General features: G+C 42.4%; 1 protein-coding gene across 2 annotated transcripts in view; it reads left to right on the top strand.

Moving 5' to 3' along the window:
* PI4KA (phosphatidylinositol 4-kinase alpha) overlaps positions 1 to 16,958 on the top strand; it is a 63,517-nt gene that overhangs the window by 32,608 nt on the left and 13,951 nt on the right. For both annotated transcript variants that reach the window (XR_015795141.1, XM_088135379.1), the window contains exons 23-41: positions 476 to 558; positions 832 to 902; positions 1,957 to 2,081; positions 2,489 to 2,570; positions 3,395 to 3,478; positions 4,393 to 4,482; positions 5,312 to 5,431; positions 7,102 to 7,194; positions 7,668 to 7,824; positions 8,629 to 8,756; positions 10,058 to 10,216; positions 11,341 to 11,492; positions 12,205 to 12,312; positions 13,519 to 13,646; positions 13,738 to 13,857; positions 14,342 to 14,421; positions 15,073 to 15,266; positions 15,699 to 15,789; positions 16,604 to 16,771. Coding sequence is in view for 1 of the 2 variants with exons in the window: in XM_088135379.1 (XP_087991505.1) it covers positions 476 to 558; positions 832 to 902; positions 1,957 to 2,081; positions 2,489 to 2,570; positions 3,395 to 3,478; positions 4,393 to 4,482; positions 5,312 to 5,431; positions 7,102 to 7,194; positions 7,668 to 7,824; positions 8,629 to 8,756; positions 10,058 to 10,216; positions 11,341 to 11,492; positions 12,205 to 12,312; positions 13,519 to 13,646; positions 13,738 to 13,857; positions 14,342 to 14,421; positions 15,073 to 15,266; positions 15,699 to 15,789; positions 16,604 to 16,771 (2,233 nt within the window). In the remaining variant the exon portion in view is untranslated. The remainder of the gene's footprint in view (positions 1 to 475; positions 559 to 831; positions 903 to 1,956; positions 2,082 to 2,488; positions 2,571 to 3,394; positions 3,479 to 4,392; positions 4,483 to 5,311; positions 5,432 to 7,101; positions 7,195 to 7,667; positions 7,825 to 8,628; positions 8,757 to 10,057; positions 10,217 to 11,340; positions 11,493 to 12,204; positions 12,313 to 13,518; positions 13,647 to 13,737; positions 13,858 to 14,341; positions 14,422 to 15,072; positions 15,267 to 15,698; positions 15,790 to 16,603; positions 16,772 to 16,958) is intronic.

Below are 16,958 nucleotides of genomic sequence, written 5' to 3'. Positions count from 1 at the left end.
GGTGAAGCGTATCGTGCAAACGGACACAGGGTTTAATAATATTTTGTAAATTCCCACTGTAACTAAGGAATCTCCATTGTAGCAGCTTGAGAACTAGGATGAACTTGTGAACGAGGGACTATGAATCGCTTTTAGTTTCCTCGCTAATGGCCTTGAAGTTTTTCCTTTTCTCGTAATTTTTTTCAGTTTGTTTTTTTGAAAATGCTTGAACTGCTAGTATTGGCATCTTTTGCCAGTGAATTCTGTGTTGATTGAAAAATGCTAGACATTATTTCCGATGGATGGATGGATGGATGGATGGATGGATGGATGGATGGATGGATGGATGGATGGTAGGTAGGTAGGTAGGTAGGTAGATAGATAGATAGATAGATAGATAGATAGATAATAGATAGATATAAACTATAAAATATTATAAAAAATTCTGTTTCAAGCATATCTTGGTAAAATTAATTCCCAATCTCTGGTCTGCTAGGGTCCTACGTTCAACAGACCCAGATCGTTTCCAAGTGATGTTTTATTACTTTGAGGATAAAGCTATTCAGAAAGACAAATCAGGTAAAGCTATTCCGATTCTGTGTTACTTAAATTAGATGGGTGCCTGTGTCAAACTCCTGCAGAATAAATGAATTTTTCCAGACAATCCTGTGATGTGATTTTGGATAATTATTGGGATATAAATAAATAAGCAAATATGTGTGTTTTTACAGCTTATGAGAGATGTTTCCTGCTGGGCACAGTTTTCAACCACAGCAGTGATTTTATTTCATTTCATTTCATTTCATTTCATTTTTCTTTTTCTTAAACACTGTGCTGTTTCCTCTTTTTCAGGCATGATGCAGTGTGTGATAGCCGTTGCGGATAAGGTGTTTGAAGCTTTCCTTAGCATGATGGCAGACAAAGTAAGTTTGTCCAACGAGAGCATATAGCTGTTGTTTCACTCAAATGAAACACCCAGCGTGCTTGCAAGCATCTCTTAATACTGGATGAGACAAACCTCTGATATTCCCATTACAGTTTGGGGAGCTTCCAAATTAATTTTTCTCTACTCTCGTTCTGACATATTGGTGGAGCTCCCGCATGGAACAGGAAGGCTTTTCAGTAGACAGGCGATGGAGTGGCCATCCTATAAACCTTCAGAAGAACCAGGTGCTGACTTGAAGTTGTCATCTAAAAGACTGTCACGTGCACTTAGAGAAATGTGTATCAGAACTAGGAGGACTACAGTAGAATAGAGCAGATTGTAAATCAGTTCAGAGATAACACCAGGCCATGGCTTGACATTATGGAAGTGAGCTTTGCTTGGGAATATTTTGCTCAATTCTGATGTAGCAGACTATGCTAACTGGAAATGAAAAAGACAGAAAATGGGAATGAAACATGAAGGGAGAGGAAGAGAATAGGCTACAATGTTCAAAGATTAATTGCATAATTTGCACATTGATATAATCATTATGCTGGCTGGGTTCACATATCATTCTAAGCTATAATGCAGTTCATTTAGTTTTCACGTAATGTGTCAATCATGTTTTAAGGTGCATCATGAATATGAACCAGGCTGTGTGACTTGTTCAGTTTACTATGTCTTTCTCCGGCAGGGGAATTCACCCCCTGTTAGTTTTTCTGTTTTCTTCACCCATGGCTGAAAAGCAGTGCCATTTTAGCAGGGTAGAGACACTAACACAGAAAGAATTTAAGATAAGTGCTTCTATAGTAAAGTATACATATCAAACTCCCAGCAGCAGAACCATTTCAGGAATGATTTATAGCAATGAATGAAGTGATCTGGTGATGGGCAAGTTGAGTTGAATGATTAAAATATAGGTTTAGACAATTTTGGCATATAGTATGCCAATGTATCTTCTGAATGCTTACTCGGAAGTTAATAAAAGGCGATGTGTTGATTGAAAAAAAACCATAACAAAGGACTTTCATGGTTCTTCTTTTGATATTTAGGCTAAAACGAAAGAAAATGAAGAAGAGCTGGAAAGGCATGCCCAATTCCTGCTAGTGAACTTTAACCACATTCATAAGAGAATAAGACGGGTTGCAGATAAATACTTATCAGGGCTTGTAGACAAGTAAGTACTTCACAATGACTTGATTGTAATGCAGGTTTCACCTCTTTTACTTCTGGTGAAATCAGAACAATTGAAATGGTTTCAAATGCAATTATTTAGAAAAAAAACATGGTGGGATGTCCTCTTTAGCATATTGGCAGTAGGTAGAACTGGATTCCCTTTTAAGATTTGTTTCATTTTCCTGATTATAAAGTATCTAAGCAGTCTGAATAGATGTAGACATTGATTCAACAAATTAAGCAGCCGGTAGTTCTTCAGCTCACCCTCAGGAAGTGACTTGATTCCTTCAGTGTTGGGCTAAGTCTTAAATTTGTCAGTCAGCTACTAATTTAATGGTTGGGTGCTGTTGTCTCCCACGTATGGATGTTTTTGTACGGGCTTGAAATTTTTTGTTTGTTCACTTCAAGGTTCCCTCACTTGCTTTGGAGTGGAACGGTGCTGAAGACTATGTTAGATATCCTGCAAACTCTCTCACTGTCTCTCAGTGCAGTAAGTGCTTCTCAAACAATTGCAAGCAATAGAAAACTGTGACTAGCATTGCCAAAAAATAGGTTTTATTTTCTTGACATATGAGGGATGCTAGGAAGCTTTCACTGGGTAAGAAAAAGACTTTTCAGTCTAGTCATATTTTAAGATCATTCCTTGATAGCCACCGTTGAAATTGCATCAGGAATAAAAATGTTACCAATTATTTTGATTTCCTTACATACATCTGACATAGGCGTTGGTCTTGTTTAGTTGTTTAATTACTGTACTTCCAGAGTGATCTGTTTCTAGAGAGCCAGCTTGGTGGTGTGGTTAAGGCACTGGTCTAGAGACTGGGAGACTATCTAATCCCACCTTAGGCTGAAAGCCAACTGGGAGACCTTGGGCCAGTCACTCTTTCTCAGCCCTAGGGAGGAGGCAAGGGCAAGCCACTTCCAAAATCTTGCCAAGAAAACAGCAGGAACTAGTCCAGGCAGTCGCCAGGAGTCAACAATGACTCGAAGGCATGCACCCACACAATCTGTTTCTAGCTGATTAACCGCATTCATTTTATTAGAGTCCTTGCTAATGATGGGCCAGATGATGGTTATGTTTTCCAGAAGTGGCCCCTTTTTGGCAGGTTAATTGGTGGTCTGTAGCACTAATATTATGAATGAAATAGCTTAAGAACTTTTAGGATGAGTGTGCAATCACTTCACCCAAGAAGAAACATGATTTGCACAAACATCCCTAATTCTTCAATCAGGAAATCGGGTTGCCCTTAAGAATCATTTCGGAACCACGTTGTTTGCATCAGATACCTGTTCAATGTTTCCTTTCTGTTTTAGGACATCCATAAGGACCAACCATATTATGACATTCCAGATGCCCCGTATAGAATTACTGTCCCTGATACATATGAAGCTAGAGAGGTAAATAATCCAGAATACAAATACTGTACATATTGGATTGGGTTCGCCCATTGTCTTAAGCCACGGTCTGCTTGACTAAAATAACGAGAATGCCTTAGGTTCACACAGTACGCTTAGCCACAGCCTTGGTTTTATAGACCACAGTGGCAGGGTGCATGCATGTGGGTGCTGAGAAAAATTCTGTCTTCCCTGTACCTTTCTGTTCTGCCTGTCCTATATACCATTCTATGCACGGGGATAAGCTTTGGGTATCTGATTCTCTGCTACACGTACAGTATCTGGGCCGCAGAAATCCACTGACCATGAGGTGGCAGAAAACCCTAACCCATTGCTACCATCTGAACACCATCTGGATTTTTTCAAACCTAGAGCCGGTTTGGCGTCGTGGTTAAAGACACCAGGTTAGGAAGCGAGAGACTGTGCGTCCTAGTCCTGCCTTAGGCACGATGCTGGGTAACTTTGAGCCAGGCCCTCTCTCTCAGCCCTAGGAAGGAGGAGGCCAGGGCAAACCCCTTCTGAAAATCTTGCCAAGACAATTACACAAACTTGTTCCTGCAGTCACCAGGAACCAAGACTGACTCGAAGGCAAAGTAAGAGGTTGGTGGAATGGTTAAGACACCAGGTTAGAAAACAGGAGACTTCTGAGTTCTAGTCCTGCCTTAGGCACAAAGCTGGCTGGGTGACCTTGGGCCAGTCCCTCTCGCTCAGCTCTAGGAAAAAAGGGAGGGGCAAACCACTTCCGAAAAACCTTGCCAAGAAATCTGCCCCAATTTGCCCAGTCAGTTGCCAAATGACTCAAGGCACCAAAGGGGAAAAAGCCACATCTGTCCAGTGGAGCATTTGCTTTATGATACCTCTGCTGTCAAGCACGTGCATTCCGTTATTGGCTGACTTTACTACGTCTCTCTTTCCAGAGCATTGTCAAGGATTTTGCTGCACGGTGCGGAATGATCCTCCAAGAGGCCATGAAATGGGCCCCTTCGGTCACCAAATCTCATTTGCAGGTAAATCCTCCACATGGTTGCGAATGCAAATGGAGGGTTTAAGATTAAAAGACATGAAGGTGGCCCATCTGGGATGAGAAATTCTTTTAGGAGGGAATACGTCTTCTAAAATGCCTGCTACACTGTCCGACATCTATTTAAAAACAAAGCAGGCTCATGATTTCAGGACTGTTTTTACTGTTACACAAGCTTAGTTTAATGACCAAGACTGTCCCAGTCAGATAAACCTCCTTGAAAAAGGTTGCCGCCTCAGTATAATATCTTGAGGGTTATCTCTGTGTGTTCCTGTCCTTTTGTTTTTCAGTGACTGCTAATTCAAGTCCTTTTTTTTTCCTTTTGAGGGCACAAAGATTAATTGGGTTAAGGGAAGCTGGTGACTGAGGATCAAAACCTATGTGTGATGTTAGCCGTGCTTTTCCTTTTCTTTAGATTAAAAACAACTTGCTTAGACTGGACACTCTTATTTTGATGAAGTAGGCCCCCTGTTCAAAAAATCCAGTTCTGCGCTCTCTGCTGCAAATCCAACTGCTGTTTGCTCCCCCCCAAAGAGTTTTGCTTTGGGGGCCAATCATGGAGGAGTGACAGTGGATCAGCTTCCCACTTTGCCCCCAGTGATCTTAGCAGGAAAGCCTGTTCACCCTCACCTTCTCCCTTTTGAAGAATGTAGATTTTGATCCGGAGGCAGCCAAATCCAGTAACATTGTCCTTGAAATACATTGCGTCTTAAAAAACAGGGAGCCCCCAGCAGCAGGAAATCTGCAGAGCAAAGCAATGCGGCCCCTTGGAATCTGCTTCTTCTGAATTGTGGCTCTTGACTCCCTTTTTTCAGGAGTATTTGAACAAGCACCAGAACTGGGTATCAGGCCTGTCGCAGCACACAGGGCTGGCCATGGCAACCGAGAGCATTCTCCACTTTGCAGGCTACAACAGGCAAAACACTACCCTGGGGGTGAGTTCCTGTGCTTATTGTCCTGCTTTTCAGCTCCAACCCCTGCACGAGCGGCTTGCCCACAGCCACAGAAAGGGAAAATCCCCATCCCTAGGTGTTCAGTCTTGAAAGACATGACCCAGAAGGAAGAAGAAGAAGAAAAATGCACCCTCCGTTTGTAAACGTGTTCGTTAATTTGTCTTGTAATGGCTAGCTTAGTTTAGAGAGTAGAAGGGAACCAGGGCTATTCCATTAACTCTGTGTAAAAGCTAACTTCATCAGGTTCCCCATCTTGCAGTGTTCCTGTTCCTGCTTCATCAACGGTTTCCCCTGGTTCTATTTAACAGTGGCGGTCCAGTTGCACAGCAGCTGAGTAGAACACATTCCAGTGTTCACATGACTAACAGAATTCATCGCCCTGAGATGAAGGGCCGGGCCTTAATTTGTTGAGTTTTGAAAGGGCTTAGAAATAGGAATTAAAAAGAACTCCACGAAGACTATGCTGTCGCCATTGTGAGTGTCCGTGACACCTGTTGATAGGACCTGGAGTTTGGATTAGCCGGGCTCCTTTACGTATTTATTTATTTTATATTATATTTATTTATATTTCAAATTTGTCACTGCCTACCTCGCCGCGGAGTGACTGGGCGGTTTACAGTAGAAACAGAATAAACATTAAAATGGATAAATATTAATCAATTTAATTAAAATATGCTAAAAAACAAACTTATCTTAGCCCCCGGTACTCCTTTCAGCTGCTCATAGTGTAGGTTGGCATTTTATCAGCAGATTGTAAGTTTATACATGAGGGGTTACATGACCCTATTTAGTAAGAGAAGATGTTGACTAGGTCATCGGCTTATTCTGTACCACGTACAGCATTCCATACTGATGGAAAAACTGGTCAGTTTGGCCACATTTTGGCCAGCGCGCCCCAAGCACAACGGAAGCCCGGTTTTATCTGAAGCACGCTCAGGCTGTTTTATGCCAGCTAGTATTTCTAATCAAGGCCTTACTTTGCAGGCCAAAATAACTGTTTCCCACATCCCACCCCCTGGGAGATAGATGCAGTGTCGCGAGAGGTAGTCAGGATACGCATGAGAACAAAGAAGGATCAGATTGCAAAACAGGAAGGAAGAATAGGTGAATGGAGAGGAAGAGCCAGAAAGATGTGGTTGGAATAGAAGCGATGAGATCCTCAAAGAGAGGCAAGATGCTTAAACAAGAAAGGATGGTGTGCGAATCAGGGTAGGGAGGTGCTGGAAGCAAGGAAAGAAAAATACGAAGGAGTATAGTGAACGGTGCTGGTATAAACTAGATTTAGTAAGATTTCCGTTTCTTGTTAGCTCCTGCCTTTAAATTCCTTTGCCCACTACTTCTCATTCTTTCTTTGGACTTCGTTTAATGTTGCTTATCCTGAGTGCAATGGGTACGTTTCTATAAGGAGGTGTAGGAGTAAATGATACTCAGTAGGCGAAATTTGAACTTCCAGATGCTCAGCCATTTTCTTAGCCCCTTTGCCACGCTCTTTCATCAATGCCTGATATGGTGGGTGGTTGGTGGGGATGGGATGGGATGGGGGACCAGAATGTAGGTGTCACGAAGTCCTGTCCATTTCTGGTTTCCACTGAGCATCCAAGATCTCCCTCTCTTCTCAAAACTTAAAATACTACGTGGTATCTTGTTTGTAGGCCACTCAATTAACAGAAAGGCCTGCCTGTGTGAAGAAAGACTATTCCAATTTCATGGCTTCCCTTAATTTGCGCAATCGCTACGCTGGAGAAGTGAGTACATCAGTCCTTGAGTCCCATCATGCTTTTAAAAGAGGGAATTTCCCCCTCATGGTGTGCGTGCCCATGGGTGTGTTTTAAAGGGGTTTAGAGGGCTGTGTGCAAATCTCAACGCACGCCTCCATCCTTCTTTGGGGTTTGGAGAAAGTGCGCGCAACGCCTTCTGCTTTCTGGGCTTCGGATCCGGTCTATATGGCACGTAGAGAGAGTCGTGTGTGAGGTGAGCAGCCATATATAAATACATAAATTTATTAAATGGGTACACTGCCCGACTCTCATTGACTCCATTTATTATTTATTTATACAACCCCCCCCCCGCCTCCTTTAAGCTTTCAGAGAGAGAGAAAGATGAATGTTACATTATGTCATGCCCATTCCTGCAATACTATTGCATGGGGCAAGCCACAGAGTAACACTGTGATATTTTAAAGACTTTTCTGATTTTTATTAACTCTATTTCTTAACAGGTGGCAGGGATGATTCAGTACTGCAGCGCCACAGGCCGTGCCTCAGACCTGAATAAGCTCATGATCAAGCAGCTCAACGATGCTCTGGAAGCCGGTCAACCAGAGCACTATACTCAAGCCATGTTTAAGATGACTGCCTTGTTAATCAGCAGCAGAGGTAATAACAAAAACCTTATGGGTTTATATTATAAAAGGTGTGTGTCTGAGAGTCAGAGAGAAGTCATCCAGGATGAAAGCAGAGCCCTGTTGCGTTAGGCTTGTGGCCTCTCGGTCAATTCTTTAGCATCCCTCTTTGGCCCAGAAGCTACATCTGGTAAGTGGTACCCATTTTCTCCTGTTGCTCCCTAGCAACAGGCATGGCAGCTAGATATCAGAGGTAGCACCCAGCTGTCAAAACCAGGAATCCCCATTTGCTGTCACTTTTGAAAAATGGTACGGTCCTCTTTTAAAAATCATCCAAATTTTGGCCGTCGCTCCCATCCGGTGGCAGCAAATTTGTGAAGCTGAACTGATGTTCGTCAGTCCTGAATCTCCCACACTGCACATCAGTGGATGTTCCCAAGTTCATGTTGTGAGAGAGGTGGGGTGAAACTTCCTACCTGTCTGCTTTCTCAGTGCTATATATAATTCTAATCTATGGTGTATTCTCCCATTCTGTGCCTTTTTCTTAAGCTAAAAAGCCTCCCTTGCTGCGGTCTTTTTCCACCTGAGCAGCTGGTATTCATTTTGTGATTGCGTTACTTTATCCCTACAGTGTTCGTTGATTGCAAAGTAAACAGCTGCTCGTGCTTTGTCCAGACATCCTGTGAGTTGGGGGGAAAAAAATCAGACTTGCTATTTTATAGCCTAAATTAGATGGACTTTTTTGTCCCCAGAGAGTTGCTCAGAGTTATTTACAGTGTGATAAAGATACCTTGAAAATTACGATTTTTTTTTTTTTATGTCTTTGTAAATTTTTCAGACACTGATTCCCAGCTCTTACATCACCTCTGCTGGGGCCCTCTGCGCATGTTCAGCGAACTGGTCATGCAAACAGCCATTGCTTGCTGGGAATGGCTGCTTGCTGCTAAGAATGGGATAGAGGTACCGGTAAGGAAACCTAAAATCTCTGAACGGCACAATTGCAGCCTGTTTATGCAGCACTGAGTCTAGAAGGTTTCAGTCAGGTTTAATGTCCAGTTAAAACAGTCCCTAGGATTGTGTCAGGCCCAGCCCAAGAACAACGATGAAACAGTCCAGTCGAGTGCAATTCCTGTATTTGCTTACACCTTATAGACAGAACCTTGCCAGACTCAATCTATACTACAGCAACTAGGAGATATACCTTGGGAGATTCTCAGGAGTGGCTATCCTGAACCTCTTTCGCTTCCCACGCTCGTGTTGTGGACTTAGCTGCCTCTTGCCTCCTTTCCCCTGCTGGAATGCATCCCCTCCTTCCCAATAGCCTTGATCTCCCACATCACCCTCCTCCTCGTAGATACATCCCATCACAGATTGTAACCTTAGATTTGTTCTCAAGAAGCAATCTGAAATAAAATCTGAGCCTAGGAACAGGCATATCTAATCTGCTGATTAGTGGAGTTCAAATTTGTGATAGAAATACTTCCATCTTGGCTTGGGTGGGAGAAGGTGTTGATCACGTTAGCTGCTCCCATTCGTTCCCATGGAAAGATTTTATTAAGCAGTAATTTGTTCTCAGACTTGGTTTGCGTGGCCTGGAGACAGGATGTTCACATTTTCTGGGCTCCACTGGTCTTGTCGGAATGGAATATTCTTTCTACTTCCTTACACCATGGCCAGATTGATGCATCGAGCTGTGATTTTGTTAACTCTGGTTTGTTGAATAAACCACAGGGGGGTTCACATATTGTATTCAAGTAAGTCAAGGCTCACAAACCACATTATTAAATCAGTTATTGGAGCACAGTATATTCAGGTTGGAAACAAGGATGGTTTACAAGGATAGAAAGCCAAGGAAAGTTATTAAGTGAATGGTGGTAGTTTAAACTAAGCTAGATTTACCTATATTGCCTTTCATTTTTCTTACCTTAGGTCTTGATTTCTTTAGCTTACTATTTCTTACTCCTTTTCTGTACTTGGCATAATACTGTTTACCCCAAAAGGGAATAACATGCGTATATGTGTGTTTGATGAGCCTCTTGCAAAAATGAGTTAATTTAGGATCATTTTTCTCTGAAACGGTGCATTGTGGCTTCTAGAACAAGCAACACATTTAGCAAACTTCCCCCAAATTGTTGAACGAGTTTCTTACATGTGCTTGGATTGTTGCATTTTCATCATAGAATGATATTGTCTTTGTTTCTCTCCCTACTTAAAATTAACTTAAAGTCTGCAAGCACCCAAGGAAGTAATGATTTTGCTTTTCTCAGTTCATGAGAGAGATGTCGGGGGCTTGGCAAATGACCGTGGAGCAGAAATTTGGCCTGTTTTCCACCGAGCAGAAAGAAGCCGATCCCCTAGCTGCCTCAGAAGAAAGCCAACCTAAACCATGTCCACCAGAGGTCACCCCGCATTACATCTGGATAGAAGCAAGTATCCTCCTCCTTTAAGAAGCCAGATTTTTTTTTTTTAAACAGTAGAGGTAGATAAGAAGACATGGATGATAGAAACCCTTTATTACCATCATAGACCAAAAGTAAAAACATAACTGTTAGCAATTACAGCTCACAGCAAGGTGGAATTTATGCATGACATAACAAAACAGGGTTATTTAAGGATTCAGAATGGTCTTCGTTGCCTAATAAAATTATGTCAGTTAAATAAATCAGGATGCCCCGGGAATTTAGAAAGGAGAGGCGAAATCAACTGCAAACCAGAGTTCCCATAGAACTGACCTTACAACAAAACATGGGCTATAGTTGCCATCATACCTGCATTTCAGAGACGCCGTTCTTTAGCAAAGGTATTTTCCTATATTTTCCTTCCAGCACTGCTGTGGGGAAAGCATTAAAACAGGCCCAGGAAAAGGTTCTTCTAAATTTTGGAACAGTGACCTTGTCCTGGCAACTGGCCAAGTTAAGATTTGGAAACTGGTGGTTCATAAATACATCTTGGGGATGACCTGCATAATTCAGCTGGTGACATGGATGATGGAAACTCAACTCTATTGAGGGTGAATCTCTGCAGTCCTTTAAAGTCCATCAAATTTTGCCATTCTTTCTGTCCTGCAGACTCTTCTAAGCATAAGGCCGTGGATTTGTGTGAACGGGAATGTGTTTTTGAAATTTTGAGAACACCAAAATCCCATCTAATTGAGCATCCTGATTCGTAGCGGTCAGCCTGAAGCTTTGAAAACAGGATGTGAAGCCAGTAGCTCTCCTATCTTGTTGCTCCTTAGCGGCCACATCTTATCACATCTTTTTAAACCATGGTTGCATAACCAAAGTTGAACCAATTCATACATCAAACTGAGCCCCCAACCCAACTTAGGTTACGATTTAACACGATTTACAAACCAGGCTCGTATCCCCTGGATTAACAGCCATTGAGGAAACTCACCTCCACAAAAGTATCTCATCCCCTTTTGAGTTCAGCAAGGGACTGACCTTCGCCATCCTTTGGGTGTGAGGGATCCCCTCCTGTTGGAAATAAGCTTGTGGCAAGCATTGGCTTTTTCGAGAGAGATGTCTAACCATTTGTTTTATATACACAGTTCTTGGTGCAGAGATTTGAAATCGCAAAGTACTGCAGTTCTGACCAGGTGGAAATTTTTGCCAGCTTACTCCAGAGGTCCCTTTCTTTGAATATTGGTGGATCGAAGGGTAGTATGAATCGGCATGTGGCAGCCCTTGGACCACGTTTTAAGTAAGTGAGACACCCTCGATTTCTTGTTCCTTTATTTTTTCAGAGGTGGGAGCGGGTATGAAGAATATCAAAGATAGTTAATCTTTGAACTTACCTGGCAGATTGCATGGAGCTGTTTTTCTCAGGTTATCGCGGTTGTCCAGGGTTCCATGTTCGTGTTGTTTAGGAAGAGTGTAACATCTGCTAAAGTATATTTATTAATACTGTGTTACCTCGCTGTTTTTCCAAGGGGGTTAAAAGGAGACTCTTAATATTGTCCTTCATTTGTTCTTTTGCTTGTAACAAGCCTGCAAGGGACAGAGTGTGCAAAGTCACACGGTGAATTAATGGCTCGGGGATGATTCAGACGTGGATCTTCACAGGCTTAGTTCTGATTCCTTCAATTGCTAGCTGCCAGACCAGATTCGACAGCACTCAGATAATTTCAAAAGAAAAGATGGTAGGCCCACCCTTGCTGATCACATACCTTCCCTTCACGAGTGTCCCCAGAAGTTTCTTATTCTCATCAAAATGACAAAAGCAGCCTCATGCTGCATGTTCCACCTTTTTTGGGCAGGTGTGGGATATCACAACTCACTTCCCACCAAAAGCAGGGCATCGCTTTCCTCATTGTGCTGCTTCACTTTAAATTGCACACATCCCTTCCTTCCTACTTGACCCTTTTGAGCATCCTGCCTAAAGATCCTGATGGAATTCTTTTGGACTCGTTTAGACTGTTAACGCTGGGGCTGTCTCTGCTTCACGCCGACGTTGTCCCAAATGCAACGATTCGCAACGTCTTGAGAGAGAAGATCTATTCTACAGCTTTTGATTACTTCAGGTATTGCCCCCTCCTCCTCCTCCTCCTCCTCCTCCTCCTCTTTTTCTTTCTTTTTCTTTTTCTTCTCCTTGCCTGTTAGCAGAGGGAGATCAAGGAGAGGAGTTGCTAAAAAGTGTAAGTAAAGTCAACTTCAGCCCAAGTTCTGGATACTTGCATAACATCCTTGCAGTTTTCTTGGCGAGATGTAGAAGTGGTTTTCCATTGGCTTCTTCCATGATCATGTGGGGGGGGGGTTTACATCCCAGTCTAATCTGTAGTCTTATTTCCTAACTGGTCCTCCATCCAGACACTAACCTAAGCTAACCCTGCTTAGCTTGGAAGGTCAGCTAAGTATGTATTACAACTCTCCCTAATGCTAAGTAAGGTTTTTTTTAAAAAACAAACTCATGGACTTTTTGCTATCTGCACTCCCTGTAACATTTCCACAAGGTGGAGGTTTGGAGCAAGTTAGCCCTGTGTTTTTTAATGATCTGGTGTTTTCACACAAATGTGGTTGATTTGGTTTTAGTATAGTGCATAATCTCAGCCATTGGGATATACATACACTGGCTTCACACTAGATTATTGTGGCATGTTCAGCAAGTTAAAGCTTTGCAGATTTGTGATTCTAGCTGGAAGCTTGCTGAACAAGCTCAGTGGCCTGGGTCCCATTGAACCATAAACCAAAGTTGACCAACCAACTTTGGGTAATCCACATTCAGTCATAGCACACTAGAATTTAGCACAACATGTGAATCCACCTCAGTATTTTGTCTTAACTAGGTTTTCTTGAAACATGAACTCCCAACTGTGGTATAAGCTATCTTGCCTCATTCTTCTACATGAAAGTTAAGAAGAAACATAATTGAGGATTCAGATGTGACAGTAATCTATTCATTTATTCGTTTAAAACATTGGTATGGCTGCCCAATTCAACCAAGGTGACTTTGGCAGCTTGCATTAAAAAAAAAGACAACAAAACTTAATAAAAATGCAGAGAACCTACAAACAATTATGAAACAATAAAAGGGCAACCCAAACAGCAATAACACCATTGATTGCAAATACACGAAATCTTTTGGCTACTCCAGAGAAGCAATGGTGAGGAAGGAGCACAGGAGCCCCAAAGCTGGTTCACAGAACAGTAGAACATGGTGTAGTGTGAGTTACATGTGTTTTCTTGCCAAAATGCTTGTCTTGTTGTAATGGGTTTGCTGTCTGTTGAAGCTCTGCCCCCAAGTGTCCAACTCAAGGAGAGAAGAGATTACGGGAGGACATCATCATCCTAATCAAGTTTTGGACTGCAATGTTCTCTGACAAGAAATATTTAACAGCCAGCCAGCTTGTACCTCCAGGTATGTGTTTAATAGGTTCTATCTATATCTGTTCTCTCTCCTTATTTGATTCCCTGGTTCAATGCCAAAAGGATGCTTTCTTGACCTTTAGATAATCAAGACACCCGGAGCAATCTGGACATCACAGTGGGCTCCCGACAGCAAGCCACCCAAGGATGGATCAATACATACCCTTTATCCAGCGGCATGTCAACCATCTCCAAAAAATCAGGTCTGTCTTGCTTTATCTTAAGTACTGCTACCCTCCTTCTCCTATTTAATCCTCACAACATCTGTGTCAGGTAGATTTGGGGGGTGTGAATGCCTGGCCCTAGCTTAGACAGCGAGCCTTCAGAGCAGAGTGGAAAACAGAGCCCTAACACAGCTGTTTTTCAAGGAGGCACCATTGCATGATTCTGTATGATGCTAGAGATTCCCCCCCCCCCAAAAAAAATGTTTTGGGGATGAGAAAGTACCATCTAAGGGCATTGTGGCCATTAAGGGGTTGGCAGGCACTGTGTTGCCAACCACCTCTCAAACAGAAGCCCAGTATTCATTATTTTGACAGCCTTTGTCAACATTGAAGTGGGTTTTCCCAGTCTTCTATTTATGTAGAACGTCCTTTGTTTGGTTGCATGGAGGGATCCTGTGGCAGAAGCTATTCTAAAGCAAGATAGGGAAGAGGCTGAGAGAACATTCTATGTTGTTTTTTGAAGGAATGTCTAAGAAGACCAACAGAGGCACTCAGTTGCACAAGTACTATATGAAGAGGAGAACACTGCTGCTCTCACTTCTGGTAAGTCTGTTCTTCTAAAACAGCACAGATCCAGTTGTTTGTAATTAGCAAAGCCTTAATTTTACAGACTAATTGGAGGGGAGGGGAGACTGTCCATTAAATGAGAATGAACGAAATCCAAATTAAAATGTTGTCTGTTGCATCCCAAGTCCACTGTATGGGGTTCCCTCATGTAGAGGTTTTGCTTGATCTCATGGTCTGTGAAAGGAGTATGCCCCATCATTTTTCCCCATTCTTTTTGACCTGGAGGTTCTGGGGAGTGAAACGGAAAAGCTCTGCAATATAAAGCAGACACACTTCCACCCAGTACAGTCCTTCCAGTACAGCCCATTATTGACCTTCTTTCGGATTGTACAGCGCGTCCAATTCAAAGGGGAAAAGGTGCTTCAGAGTGCATGTAACACCTATTGGCAGCTTTTTAAAGCAGCTGTTTAAGCCCAAGAAAAGATGCAGCTGCTTTAAAGAGTTGCCAACCCATGCTACACGAGTGCTGTTTCACACCCCATATATTTTTTTTCCCCTCTAAAACCATGAAAATCATATGGGCCCATCTCTCCAGTCGCCAGAAGTTGAGTGCTGCTCAAGAGATGCTTGAAATATGATAAGCCAAAACATGTCTTCTGCTCCAAGTCTTTTTTTTTTTTTTTTAAGGCAACAGAAATTGAGCGCCTCATCACTTGGTACAACCCACTTTCATCCCCGGAGCTGGAGTTGGATCAGACAGGAGAGAACAGTGTTGCAAACTGGAGGTCCAAATACGTCAGTCTGAGTGAGAAGCAGTGGAAAGATAATGTGAATCTGGCATGGAGTATTTCTCCTCACCTTGCTGTGCAGCTTCCCACCAGGTAGGTCCCTTGCTCTTCTTCCCAAAACCATCGTGCTAGTTTCCTATGCGAAATGCATCTTTGGTACAGAAAGATGTTTGTACCGTAAGGCGCTCCAGTCTCAGGTGGTCCCAAGTCCCCTTCTTCTCTGTTAGAAATCCAAGCCCAGCTCAGCCTTTTTTCCAAAACCTGCCTTGTTTGGGCCTGAACTGCAATAGCAACATGCATTTCTACAGGCCACAAAGATGGAGAAGTGATCATGTAATGCAAAGCATCGTTCAGAAGCATTTTTTTAAAATTATTTAATTATTTACCAAATTTGTCACCATCCATCTCGTTGAAACAACTCTGGACGGTTTACCGCAAAGATAAAATTCATTAAAGTACAATATAAAACGGTCCTAATAATAAATAAGCAGCTTCCAAGAAATTATGTCCCCTGGTTGCTCCTAGATTTAAAAACACAGAAGCCATTGGAATGGAAGTCACCCGTCTGGTTCGCTTGGACCCAGGAGCCGTTAGTGATGTGCCAGAAGCCATCAAGGTAGGCATTTGGGGACGATCCAGCTTTTGTTCAGAACTGTGGAGTCATAGTGATCCAAGTATTGCTTGCAGACCTACAATGGTTGGGTTGGTTTGGTTTGGTTTGGTTTGGTTTGGTTTGGTTTGGTTTGGTTTGGTTTGGTTTGGTTTTAGTTTATCATGGTGGGTGAACCCAATCATCGTGGCTTATAAATCAGAATATATGGCTTAGTGCTCAATTTGCGCCAGGAGCCTATCTTTTCTTCAGGATATCAGGATGAAAAAGAAATCATGCCTTAGCACTGTATGGGAACCTAGCCACTGTGAAAAACACTTTTTTAAATAGTTTTTATTAAAGGATTTTACATATATAACAAGAAGTACATTCAAGGAAAAAGATACAGTAAATGTGAACGGGAAAAGAAAGGAAAAAAGAGAAAAGCAAAAAAAAGAAAGAAAATAAGTGAACAGAAAACATGAAATATAAAGAAATGGCTTCCGATCTTCCTCTCAGCAGTTATACACAGAATTCTAATCAAACCTCTCTCTCTCTAAAATTACATCATAATTCCCTTTTTTCAATTACCTCTTCTTCCTCATCATCAAAACCATAAGTCACATAATTGCAAAAAATATTTTTCAAGCTCCCAAAGGTAAGTACGAACTGCAGGAGCCAAATTTTCTTCCAGACTTGTACTGCTCAAAGAAAAAAAATCCTTCATTCCATAGTTTTGGATCTTCCGTTTTATAATTTCACAGCCTGGCCAATTTATATGAGGTTCCCCTCCTGCTAGCCTTGGGGTTCATATGGTTTCCCCCCCCCCCTTGCTTTTCAGTATCTTGTTACTTGGCACACCATTGATGCAGACGCTCCTGAGCTCAGCCACATCCTGTGCTGGACCCCTACAGACCCACCAACGGGCCTCTCATATTTCTCCAGCATGTACCCGCCTCATCCTTTGACAGCGCAGTATGGGGTAAAAGTTCTCCGATCTTTCCCTCCGGTAAGAAGGTGGATCCTTGGCCAGAAGGATCTTAGGATCTCTTTGCACTCAAGTCGATCCTAGACTCCTAAATGACCTCTCTGTGTTTTTCCCAACTTCAGCATTGAAAAGTGCCCTGGTCGGTGGAAAGGCTTGGCTTCATCAAGGAGAGAAAGACCGGATATTTATTTAGTTATTTTATTTATTT

Source organism: Python bivittatus, unplaced genomic scaffold, assembly GCF_059951505.1.
Source record: "Python bivittatus isolate LINGU-HERP-01145 unplaced genomic scaffold, Pbiv_v1 ctg000100_np1212, whole genome shotgun sequence".
Classification (NCBI taxonomy): domain Eukaryota; kingdom Metazoa; phylum Chordata; class Lepidosauria; order Squamata; family Pythonidae; genus Python; species Python bivittatus.
This window is presented reverse-complemented; position numbering and strand designations above follow the sequence as displayed.